Consider the following 13,824-nt stretch of genomic DNA (forward strand, 5'->3'; position numbering starts at 1 on the left):
AGAAAATCTATTAAAAGTTAAATGAAATCATAGTATTCACCAATTTCATTCTACACTTTTATATAGTGGAATGCACTGGTTAAGAGTAGCATTCTGGGGGCACATAGGTGGCTCAGTCGGTTAAGCATCAGACTTTGGTTCAGGTCATGATTTCATGGTTTGTAAGTTCAAGCCCTGCATTGGGCTCTCTGCTCTCAGTGCAGAACCCACTTTCAATCTTCTGTCTCCCTCTCCCTCTGCCCCTCCCCTGATAGCATGGCTCTTTCTCTCTCTCTCTCTCAAAAATAAATAACATTAAAAATAAATGCAAAAACACAAGAGAAGAGTTCTGGATTTAGACCAATATAAATACACATCTTGACTTCACAGTAATTTGCTGGGTGACCTTGTATAAACTCTTTATAATCTATCTAAGCCACACATTTCTTACAAGTAGAATCTGTTTAAATTGAAGAGTTCACTGAGGCAATACAGGCAATCCCTGGTACATGGAAAGTGCTTAGTAAACGTTAGGAGGTACTGGGAGACAAACTACAGATTTTAGGAATTATAGAAGGGGAAATTCTGAATTCTGTGACACATTAAACTATGTGTTTCTATTGTTAATTTACTGAAAATTTTGGTGAAATTTCCAAATTCTCTTCCTTGGACACTAAGGTTGAAAAAGAGGAATGTTGGGAGAGAGAAGGTTCATGGAGCTGGGAGAAGATAGAATCACCTCCATATCCACCATTGTATGATTATGTGGTGCAATCTGTCATTGTCCTCAACTCTGTACTTGTTTTTGTTTTTGTTGAGTTTGAGAAGCAGTAGTTGGGCCATTTAAACATTTTAATCAGACTAACCTAATGGTTAACAGATTTTAGTAGGCAAAAAGAATCACCTGGAATGTTGAAAAAAAATTAGGTTGCCCTCTCCCAGGGATTTTGACTTAGTAGGGATCAAGTAGGATCTAGGAATCTGCATATTATATATATATGTGTGTGTGTATATATATATGTGTGTATATATATATCACAGTTTAATCAATTAATTACATTAATAATTTAATAATTAATATATCAACCTTTTTTAAAGCAGGTAGTTGGCAGAGAACAGTTTGAGAGGTATCTCTCTAAAGCTACAGAAATACTATTAATGATGAAACAGGTCGTCATTTTCAGAGCATATGTATTTACCTGAACAATTTCTTTATCCTGTTCCTAGTTAGAATTCCCTTTCAACAGAATGACTAAACTTTGATTAAGTTTCAGAAGCTGATTTGGTGGCTCATTGTGTTTTCCTAATAATTCATACATAACTACTAATCCCAAAATTTGACTCTATTCTGGAGTAATAGTGGCTGGAGTGACAGGGTGTGACTTGGAAAAGACATGAGTTGTATTGCTACCCTTAGCAACAGCAAAAACAATTGAATCAGCAAAGCCCTTATAGGAGTTCAAAAAATTACCAAGTTAACATCTCAATGGATCCAAAGACTCTGCTCAAGGATTAAATCGAATATACATTTCTAAATGTAATCATCTTATCTTTATATCTCATAGGAAATAGTTTTTAAAAATTTTAAAAAACATCAATTTTTGTCAAAAAATTATACTGTTGATTTTATTATGTGAGATGACCTTTATTCAGTCAATTTTATAAATCAATAAAAAGCTTAAGTTCCCTTCATTGTATCATGGCCTTTGTGCTCCAAAGTGAAAAAAACTACATCAGTAAAAATATTAACATGAAAATTCTAATACAAGAAGAATAGTTAGAATGTATAATAAATTTTGATATGTGTTCTAAGTGTTCAAAGTACTTTATTCCTGGAACATACCAGACATCCAATATTTATGTCAAAAATACATGCATGTGTACATGAATGAATGACTGAAAATCATATTTGTATTTTAAAGTTATCACTTTTACATTAGTGAGTTCATTTTATAGTGATTGTCTTTCTAGATAATAAAATTCCATTAAATAAAACTTATTCTAATGCTATTAGAAAGGCTACCTCTGAGTTTTAGTTTCATCAGTTTTATAAACTCTTTAATATGTGAATAAAGTTTTGGATCTCACTGTAGGTGTATATATATATACATATGTGTATATATGTGTATATATATATGTGTATATATATACATATGTATATATATATTTTTTTTTTACTTAAATTCCAGTTAACATACAATGTAATACTAGTTTCAAGTGTACAATATAGTGACCCAACACTTCCATACATCAGTCATTGCTCATCATGATAAGTCCACTCCTTGGTCCCCATCACCTATTTAATCCATCCTTCCACAACCTTCCCTCTAGTAAGAGTCTATTTCTTGGTTTGACTCTTTTTTGTGTGTGTGTATATATATATATATATTTATTTATTTATTTACTTTGTGTATATATATATATTTTGTGTGTATATATTATATATATACACAAAAGAGTCATATGTATACACACACACACACACATATATAATGCTCTGAATTAACAGATTTATGTAAATACCTAATGTCTAACTGTTTTAATGATGTTGGTCTCAGTGGACCCTATAATCAAATTGTTATGGGGGATTTATTTGCTTTATGCTCTTTTGTTCACAGTGCATATATACAAGCTATACATTGACTTATACCAATAAGAGAGTAGCCTTGATTAAATATCAAGTGAAAGGGATAGAAAAGAGGCTAATGTGAGTTTTTAGAAGACTGCCATACCTTTGAGTTGAAAGGCATACGTGCTTTTGGTAATACATATTTCATCAGCCTTATTATTTTATTGAAATAAATGTATTAAGAGGTCCAAGACTTAAATGACTTAAAGATTTTTTTTTTGAGACTAAATTGTGGTACATACACGTAGGAATAAATTTTGGAAATAATCATTTTAATAACCCAGTTTAAAATTTAACTATCAGGCACCCTGAATACTAACATATGAAGAGAAAAATATTTCGAAGGAAAAGTCTATCTATAGCAAAGTTGGTTATCATTGATCTAAAGAAAAATGATAGTATACTAAGCTGGAATTTTTCTATAAAGTCCTGTAAACTACACAAGAAAGAAACTGAATTTACTATTTTATATTAATACTTCAGAACACATGGATTTGGTAAGACTAATATTTTTATTCATAATTAGACATTTTATCTTCAGAATACCAAAGTTTAAGTTCTGTATCCACAAGTTTTTACATTTCCATCAAAAATTGTATTTTAACAGTAGCGAATTAGTCAGGTTTTAGTCAATTCAACAAGTATATTTTAAAGGCCTATTATGCCAGGGAGTCAGACAGGTGCTTGGTACCAAAAAAATGGGTAAGAGCCTCTGCCTTGAAGGACACATCAAAAGATGCATATGCAAACAGAAGTAAAGAAGAAATGATCAATAGGTTCCTAAAATACAAAACAATTCTGAGAAATTAACTAATAGTTGTTTAGCTAACAATTTTTCCTCCTCTGAAAAGTCCATTTTGCACGTTTGTTTCACTTTTTAATATTACTAAAATTATTACTGAATAACAATAATGTTTAATTACATATGATCCTTGAAAATATTTTCTAGGTCTTTGAGTAAATTTAAAGCTGTATAATTCGAAGCCTATTGCAATCGTCCTTTTTAAAAAGATATTTTGTGATGTGACAACTACATGAAATTCAAATTTCAGTGCCCATAAAGTTTTATTGAAACACAGTCATACTCATTTCTTTGTATATGGTCTCTGGCTACTTTCCGCATAATGGCAGAAACCACATGGCCCACAGCATTAAAATATTTACTACCTGGCCTTTTATAGAAAACATTTGCCAAACCCTGATCTAATGTATAGCAATGAACTTTGGTTGAGAAAGTAAAGCTTTGTTATTGTAGCTTTATTTTCCAGAATTTCCAGGGAGGTTTAAGATAAAATGTGCAACGGGGAGCTTTCTGTATAGTTTCTCTGGGATGCTGCCTCTAGAAGTAGGAATGCTAACCAACCCCCACTAACAGGGGCTTCATTTACTTGTTCCCCCAACCAACACAGGGCTCTAAAGTCTGGCCTTGAACTTCCTCTAAACACAGCTGTCAGACCTCTGAGATTCTGCCCTTTCAATTTTCACATGTTGACCTGACTGGTACCAGATGAAATTTGTGGGACCCTCTTTTAAGTTAAGAACTTCAAGTTAAGGACACCACTAGACACTTGGGGCGTGGGTGTGAAGTTAGGCGGAAGCTCGGTAGGTAGTGTTAAGAAAGAGAGCTCTATGTAGGCTTAAAGTTTCAACATGAAACAATGATACCTAATCTTTTCCAGAGTATTGAGAATCCTTTATTCACACACACACACACACTCACACACGCACTTCATGGTAGTAGGTGTGCTCTTATTTACTCCATCACTGCAGGTAATATCTGAAGCCCCGGCAGATTTTCATACCTCCTTCTTGAATGTCTACGATCATAGAAATCAGATGTGTAAAAACCACTGCAAAAGGAGTGAAGTTTGAGTGGGGTGGGGGCACTTCACACATCATTGGTAGGTTTGGAGGGGGGAGGGTAGTGGGAGAGTTTTAAGTAGAATTGTTTTTTAATGTTTATTTATTTTGAGAGAGAGTGCTCACACAAACGCATGAGCACGGGAGGGGCAGAGAAGGAGGGAGAGAGAATTCCAAGCATGTGCTATCAGCACAGAGCCTGATGATGGGCTCGATCCTACAACCCAGAGATCATGACCTGAGCTCAAACAAGAGTCTGACGCTCAACCGAGTGAGCCACCTGGTACCCCTAGAATTTCTAAGTAGATCTTAACTTGTGTGTTCCCAGAATACCCCTACTTACTCCTGACATACTCTAAAGGTGACTCTATAGCACAATGAAGCCAAACAAGTAGCAACTTCAAATCCTTCCATGGATACCACCCTGGCCTTCACTGAGGAGCATGAGGGCAGTATTTATCATTCTGTCACCTCAGACATCTTCATCTCATTTACCTCAAGCTGTAAAACACTCTAATATATTTTCAAATGACTATATTACCTGGCCTTGAGCTGTATGCATCATTTCCTTTTTTACCTTAAAGAAGCCTAGAGTCCACTCAGCCTCCACCCCCAACCCAAGCCTTCTCCAAATCAATCTCACCCAGCAAGCTTCACCATCACCCACCAAATGTCTTCCAAATCCATCTTTCTATCCCTAGAGCTCACCATTTCCTTGGCAAAACTGCAACAACTTTTTACTAGTCATGTCACTCCTCTGCTTGAAATCCATGGCTTTTCACTTCGAATATGATAAAACCCAAACAAAGTTCACCAAGCCCCTTAGACCCAGATCCTTGCTAGAGTTTCAAGACTTATCTCCCACAAATCTGTCACACATCTTATGCTCTAGTCACAAGAATTGTTTTTGCAGTCTTTGAAGGTGTCATGCTCACTCTTGCTGCCAGTCCTCCATAAAGTCGGCCGCTTCTGTGTTTACATTTTTCCTAACCCATTCCCATCCTCCCTGAATAATCATGTGTAGGTGTCAACTCAAGAGTCACTTCTCTAGTGACTTCCTTAACCAGTTTCAGACTGGATTAGATGCCCCAGAGAGTTTTTCCATAAGCCCTTGATACTCTGGATTTCAGAAAATTCATTCCACAAAAGCAGCATCAATTTCTTTCTTGTCCATCTTAACTTTATTAATGCCCTGTGTAGAATACAGGAGGTGCTGAATCAATGAATTGGGGCATTCTCCAAGCTGTCCTGAATCATGACCTTCAAAGGAAGTACTGATTCAGCTCCTTGAAGCAAACTATGGGAGTTTCTCTGATTATATCAGAGTAAAGCCCAGTTTCAGGGCTGAGAATCCTAACAATAAGGACTTAGCAGAAGTCTTGAAATCATTTATTTATCTCACAAAGAACGAGCAAGCAGGTTTCCCCCAGAAAGGCTAAGGCCTGGCCCTAAAGGGACACAAGAAAAATTTGACAGAATTATTGTTCTGAGTGCTTAAACTCTGTCCACAGCCCTGTTTTCATTGACCCCTTTTTAATGAGAGTAACTGCAGTATTACAAGACTGTTGAAAGTCATCAATCTACAATATCAGTAAACCTCTAAGGTTGATCACCATGGAATAATCGTCACAAAGAACTATTTATTGGGGTGCCTGGGTGGCTCAGTCACTTGGGTGTCCAACTTCGGCTTGGGTCATGATCTCACGGTTTGCGAGTTCGAGTGCAGCATCGGGCTCTGTGCTGACAGCTGAGAACCTGGAGACTGTGCAGATTTTGTGTCTCCCTTTCTCTCTGTGCCCCTTCCAGGCTCATGCTCTGTCGCTGTGTGTCTCTCTCAAAAATGAACGTTAAAAAAATTTTTTTAAAAGGATTATTAAACAATTACATGCAAGAATCTTAAAATGGGCTGAATGCTATATTAAATGAGTAATGGAAGGCCCTGACATCCAAGGCTTTCCAATTGGAAATAGTCATTGATGTTAAAAGACAGTAATAAGCTAATGGAGCTGCAAAGAGAATAGCAAACTTGACAAGCCTTGCCACGTCGAAATAGCTGTGAAACCCAAGTCTTTCAGAGCTCTAGAAGAAATCTTCATTCTCCACGCCAGCAATCTAACTGAATTTTTACAGGTTTCTTGCTAAAAGAAGCCTGAGCTCTTTGTTCACACAAAGCTCAATACTAAAGCCACTTTGTAATGCTAATTTCTCTCTTAAACAACTGCCAGGTAAATGCTTCAGAGCTGATTAGAAATACCTGAAATAGTAATGTTTTGCTTTGTGATTAGGCACTTAATATATTTGATAAATTAAACAGTCAGCTAGCGTCCATGACCAGACTCCATCATTATCTGTTTTCCCCTCTTGACCTCATTGTATCTCAGGGATTTTGTTCCAGGGAAGTACTCTACACAGATGCGTCAGGAATCGGTGGAATCAAAATTGCCAAAATTACGGCTGAGTCAGAGGTGTTTTTAAAAATGTGACAAACAACATATAGCTGCATGCTAAACGGCAAACACCCTTCCCTGACGGTTTTGCAATCCTATACTTATATCGTGGCTGTATCACACTGAAATTACAGGTTCCTGTGAGATAACACTAGCAGTAATAATACATGTTAGAATGAGGCTCACTTACCGGTCTTTTAAACAAGTTTGAACATTTATGCCTTGAATATTATCTTACTAAGTCCTACTTCCTCCCACAAAACATAAATGTAAAAGTGGAAAACCGTGATTTCCCTACTGTATCAGCTGGCTCTGAGGACATTTTGTTTGTCACATCAAACATAAAATATTGATAAAGGACTTAAGAAAAACAGATTCCACTTCTAACAAAGAACTGAACATTAGAGCTACACTGTCTGCTATGTGTTATGTATATAAGAATAGTCCTAGAGTGCCAATAATTTGAACTAGCATACAAAAACTATTGAAATACACTTCAAAACCAAGGAGGCATTTTTTAACTAGCAAATTAACTACAAGAAACGGAATTATTTATATACACATATGTTTTATATGTTAAAATACATAGAATTCCAATTTCAGTCATATCATGAAAAAGAGATACTTTGAGAATTCTGAAAGTTAAACCAATCAACATTGACCCATATCCCAGGTTGGAAAATCTGAACTGTATCATAAAATATGATCGGCAAAAGGTATTTGGATACAAAGGAAGATTAAGGGCTGGTGTAGGGAGTCAACATTTGTCAGTATTCAGGCAACACTGTCCAAGAGAAAGCAGCTTCTGTTCCAACAGTGGTCCCCTTCAGTCCCTACAGGAGACAAAGCCAAGAAAGTACATGGAAACTCCAGACTGTCCTTTCTGGATGACACTTGTACACTGACTAAATGGACTCATGTCATTCAGGCCGGCGGGGCAGATGTACATCTCAATACAAATTGTGCATCTCATATTGGCCTTTTTTTTTCATGCATCCATTTCTTTTGGTTCAGATAGTCTAAGCTTTGTCTGAGAGACAAACATGAGATAACACATGCATTTTGAGGAGGACAGGACTAGATCCTTGTTTGAGCGGCCAATTGGTCTCTCTTGGCAACAGTTCTATGAATACCCACCAACAAACTGCAAAAATATTTATGACTGCCATAATTTTAGATTCCCTTCTGCCTTACAAACAAGTAATGAAATGTAAATATAAAATCACTGTAATGGATTTTTTACAATGTGCTACAATTCATGTAATCAAATAAGCATGGCCCTCTCAAAACTGTCATCTTTATGGTTCTTTCATTATAAACTTATTATAATTATGCTTCTGTTGCTCAAAGCACGTATGTTTCTCTTCATCAGGAAATGTCTTTGTGGCTTGCAATACATATTTTTGAATGATACCTAAGTGTAGTAGCACTTGGCTATTAACAAAGCAAATTATGAAGAATCTTTATAATTTCAGAGTGGACTTGATTTTGAGATATAGTCAAAAGTCATCTAGAAGCAAGTTCAAATGAGCAGTGTGGGTAATAGGACTACGAATCTAATGCAAGCCATGACTAGAAATAATGGCTAAAAAGTAATGAAGCTACTATATACCCACGAGAAGGAACTTGTATTGCTGTTTTTAATGGTAATTTCATAAAAAGAATCCAAAAGTATTTTGATCAGTAGCAGAATGTTTAGAATTCAAGAGTTTGGTTTTCACTGGTAGCTATTTTGATTCACCACACCCATCCTAAAACGTAAATTCTAGTTTGTTTGAAAACCTCTTATTAATTTGTGTTTAATAGTTACAAAAGTATCTGAAATAATATTATATTATTATTATTATTATTATCCTGAGACTTATGTAACTCTTGGCCTTAAATCCTACTATTACTGTATTTACTCTTTGGTCCTATTTGAGGCTTCTCTGTGGAGTTTATCAGGAGCCCCATTCAGTTTTGTAAGAATCTGTGGCATTGTCCACTTGGATTCTGTGGGGCTCTGACAATTCCTCAAGCATAGACCTGGACTCCTGGTATGGACACCATGACTAAAATTCAAAGTATTTAAGACATCAGATGTCTTTCACATTTTGTACTTGGTGTGAGGCCCATGCAAAATTAAGAAAGTACTTAAAATTATCCCAAACTTTATTAATTTTTCCAATAATAAAACCTAAACAATGAGAGACTTAACATAATCTATAACCCAGACTGTAATAACTTTACTCTTTGATGACTCTGAAAATGAAAGGATCATCTTCAGAAAATTACATTCTACAACATTTAACAACATTATGATATAAAAATATGACTTTTTTCATGTATATCTAGTAAGGGCATGATAGACGAGATTTTACCTAAATTAAATTTTCATTCAGGCCCATTCATACAAACTGTCACAAAGTTATATTCAACAAACAATTAAGGATCTTATGTAAACAAAGTATTCAGTATTGTAATGAATGTAAAAATATGACAATAATAATAGCTAACATGTACTGGGCTAACCTCTTTACATGCTTTTTTCTCAACTGATTAACCCCTTTAACATAGGCCCTATTTAGTCTCTAAGTTTTAAAGGTCAAGTCACAGAGATGTTAAATTATTTGCCTCAGGTCACACAGCTGAATCCAAACAATCTGAATCTAAAGCCTAACACCTCGATCACTAAGCACTTATCTAACCCAATGCAGAAAATAAATTTCTTATCCTTTAAGAATTAAAACCAAGAAGAAAGTTTATAATCACTGCTATTGTAGGTGATTGTCAGTTCCCATAAATAGTAGGAACTTAACTTTTTAAAATACACCTCTTCTTAGAACAATCTATTATGAAATAGCTTGGAGAACAGTAATGAGTATGCTCTTAACAAACTTAGTAGCCATTATAAAACATTTTTTAAACAAATATCTAGAGCTTTTTTTGAAACTATACTAAAATTTATAGAATGATCGGTTTAAAAAAATACTTTGGTAAATCAAGTGATCTAACTTAAATCAACAATGTGCTCATTAAAAGGTCCTTAGTCCCTAGAAGCATCCAAAGGATATTCATTTTTCTGAAAATTGCATTTTTAGACTAACTGGCACTTTCATTCCTCAACATGCTCTGAAAAGTCTACAGTTTATGCCAAGTAGCATTCTGATTTTGTAAGTAGTAGGAAAATAAATCCTACTTTTTATAGATGGAGTAACAAAAGATGCTGAAAACATAAATACAGAAAGTAATTCGAAAGAGTAAAGTCCTTCTCTCCTACCCACAGGAAGGAGCTTTCCTTCAATGGCCTTTCCTTAGCACGTGAGCTCCACGCTTGCTGCATGTGCAGAGAATAAAACACAGAAAGACATGAAAGTCCCTTTCCCACACACACATATGGGCATACTTATATTTGGCTTTTTCTGATACCTAAGTATGCTGATTCACTGGATAAGTATGAGTCAAGAATGAGAGCTGTACCTATTCATTCATTCACACAGAGTAACAGGAACCAAGTAGACACAGTATTCAAAGAACACTTCAAATTTAAAACGCTACATCTAATTACACTTGGCCTAAGACTCTGAACTTAGACTCTGTTCTTAAAAACATCACTAGATGAAGTTTGCAAGCTTTTACGGCTCACCAATTGCCAAGTAGGATAAGAGTATAATTTATTACATGTCAGTTGTGTATAACTTCAGTATCTAGTTCCACGGCTTCACAGTTTCAAGATACTTCTAACACCCTCCCCCCTTCAAAAAAATGTGTAACTTTTAGAACTGACTTTTTTAAGATAGATACTTCAAAGGATTTGCCTTCATCCTTAAAGGAATAATGAAATTGGGGCAAATACTTGTTAGACTTACTCAGTATCATAACAATAAACACTTTATTTAAGCTCATCTTACCTACTTGGCCCTTCTCCCCTAAAAAAAAAAAAAAGTTCAAATCTCAGTCAAGAAACGTCTTCTGAGCGCCTACTATATGCAAACATGGCACTTGCAATCCCTATGCTGAAAGACCTCTACGTTTCCAAGGCATGAAGTGAGGGAAGCAAGGGACCAAACTTAAGTTATCAACAAGTTGTTAACTCATTCATTTCTTAGGGTGAAAAAAATTGCACAGTAGCACTTTGGGTCTTGAGAACAGACTTTCAGGTGCAAGTAGTTCAGACTTCAGAGTTAAACTAAAGCTCTCTATCCAAACAATTAGCTTCAGTTTATTCTTTAATCTCCTTATTTTTCTATTTTATTCACAAAATCCACGTTCTTTTCCATAACAATGAAGGATACCGCATCTTTAAAAACAAAAACAAACCTACCCCTCTTCCCCAAAACCCAACCCATACACACGCCCTCTTCTTTCGTGGGCACATGTCCTTCCAAACCTCAGCAGGACACCCCCTCACCTGAAAAAAAGTTTGGAGAGGACGCTGGCCTTTTCCAGAGGCGACCTCTGCATGGTCTCTGCGGGCCTCGGGGTCCCTGCCGGGGCAGGCTGGGCTCGAGCTCCTGATGCCAAACGCCCTACTCCTCTGGCGCAGGCTGCTCGCCCCTTTTTCTCGGACCTGCTGTGATGTCATTTGCTTCCAACTCTGGCCACCCACCGCTACCCCACACACCTCCCCTTTCCCGTCTCCTTCCCCCGCCTCCCCTGCCCAGGTTAAAAGCTGGGCGCTGCCTGGTCCAGCCCCCAATTTGCCCCAGCCGCTTTCTCCACCCTCCGTGCGCCCCGAGCGCTGCCGCTTCTCGCCTCCTTCCCTCCCCGGCTGCCCCGCGCCTCCCGCGACCCACTCTGCCAGCCCGGCCGCCTCGCGCGCGCTCCTTCCAGAGCCGCGTCCGTACCGTCCAGCCCCAGCCCGGGCCGCAGGCGGGGGCCTGCCGCGGCCGCGCTCCAGGTCCGGTCTCCGACGCCCGGCGGGAGCAGAACCGGCCCCGGGGCAGCCTCGTGCACCCTCCTCCTCCGCGCCAGGTTCCGCGGGGCGCGGGGCGCGCGGCCGACAACTTCCGAGCCGTCTTCCGAGAGCCTAGCCGGGCTCGGGTGGCGGCGGCGAGGTGCATTCGGAAGGGGGAACGGAATGTGTCCGTCCTCTCTCCAAACGCAGCCTCAGAGACCCGGAGAGTCCGGCGGCGGCGTCTGCGGAGTTCACCTCAGCGCCTCCTTAGCGCGCCTGAGGGAAGAGCCACGCTGGTGGTTTCAGGCTTAGGAGAGCTGTGAGCGCGGCTCAGACCCTTAGGAGACGCGCTCCCGGGGGCGAAATCCTGCGGGGAGGTGAGCGCTTTGTCCTTGACGCGCTCCCGGTTGCTTCGCTGTCCGGTATTCAGTCGGGCTTGCGTTCTGAAGGAGGGCTTTTGGGAGTTTTAGCGACTGCACGGATAAGTCGACGGTGTGTAAACTAACCCGCCCTCCTGTAGATTTCCTAGTCTCGGTCAGCAAAGCCTCTGGACTAACACACCGAAAGGAATCCAGTCTTTGAAGGGAGAGTAGCGTGTTAACCCCGACCTGCCTCGCAGAAGCGCCATCTTCGGCTCTCCGAGGGCGTCGACGCTTTCCCAGGTGTGGGTGCCTTAGCTTCCCCGACGTTTTCGTGTGTGGACGGCGCGCCTGCCTGATGATGGGCTTTAAAGAGCCAAGACTTTTAAATTCCTGAATTCCATGGTGTAGAAGCAAGGGCACTTTGAATTTGAATTGACATATTCAAATGAAAGTAAAAATTTTGGTCTGGTAACTGCTTCTACAACTAAGGAAAGGGTATTTACTTGTTAATTACCTTGTGGTTGATTTGTGGTCACCCAAATAGAGTACAAATAAAAGGTGCATTTCACAGTAACAGAAAGGAACAGGCATTTGAATTAATGAATGCATTCAGCAGGTTTTTACAGCTCCAACTTTGCATTTCAACATCACCTTTTTTTTGTCTTAAAGTGGGTTGGACAAACATTTAAATTAGCATTCTATATTTTAATAGAGAAAATAGGAATAAAGAGATAAACCAAAATGCATGAAGTTGGGTACCAAGAAAGAACTTTAGCATTTCTAACTCGTGATCCTTGCTTCAAATCCTGTACCGGTGTTTTCCTTTCTCCAGTATGACATACACATTGAGGCTCTGTACTCATTATTGACTTTTCCCAGGTATGTGATTGAACTCAGGCGATCCACTTTCCTACCCCCACTCTATTGTTTGTTTTACAACTACATCAAATATAATACACACATTTTGAAATGTATTAGTAATCCGTTCTTCTTTGTCACCAAAGAGCAAGTGAAAATAAAGGGATTAACAATTAAGTTCCAAAGATGATCATGAAAGCTGACCAAGTGATATGGTTTGAAAAGACCCCAAATATTTGTCAATCTCCTTCCTCTAGAAAGAATAATGAAACAATGATTATTTTTTGAATTCTTACTATTTGCCAGGCATCATTTCATGAAAACTTTATAACAACCATGAAACAGGTGTCATTTTTCTCAATTTTCAGTTAAGGAAACAGATAAGTAAATGCCTGTAATGGTAGACCTAAGATTCAAACTCGGGTCTAATTCCAAACCATGACTCCCACCAGTGTGTAACATTGCTTCTAATCAAATCATCCATCCTATATTGATATACCATAACTTACACTCCTACTCAGTTTTTCTCCTCACATTGGTTTCATGAAATCATGACTGCTAGACCTGCTCAGGACTGAGACAAGAAAGCAAAAATCTACAACCAAGTAGCTACTGTAGTTTTATATTTTTAACAAATGACACTTAATTATAATATTCCATTTAAAGCATGTATACGTACATGTATGTAGGTTTTTACTATAAAAGATTATATCCCAAATTTGTTCTTGGCATAAGTAAGATTTCACTATTTTTCGGAACTATTATTGTTAACTGTTAGCAGATAGGAACAAATGAACTGAGCCATGGTATTCA

The 13,824-nt window shown here is 38.1% G+C and overlaps 1 protein-coding gene across 1 annotated transcript in view; it reads right to left on the reverse strand.

Annotated features, from left to right (window-relative positions):
- LOC120224616 (cystic fibrosis transmembrane conductance regulator) overlaps positions 1-11,491 on the reverse strand; it is a gene marked incomplete at its 3' end in the record, with an annotated part of 156,580 nt that extends 145,089 nt beyond the window's left edge. The window contains exon 1 of the mRNA XM_039222876.1: positions 11,306-11,491. Within this exon, the coding sequence (XP_039078807.1) occupies positions 11,306-11,358 (53 nt within the window). The remainder of the gene's footprint in view (positions 1-11,305) is intronic.
- Positions 11,492-13,824: the final 2,333 nt, after the last annotated feature.

The sequence above is a fragment of the Hyaena hyaena genome, unplaced genomic scaffold (assembly GCF_003009895.1).
Source record: "Hyaena hyaena isolate Hyena2069 unplaced genomic scaffold, ASM300989v1 scaffold_1206, whole genome shotgun sequence".
NCBI classification, from domain to species: domain Eukaryota; kingdom Metazoa; phylum Chordata; class Mammalia; order Carnivora; family Hyaenidae; genus Hyaena; species Hyaena hyaena.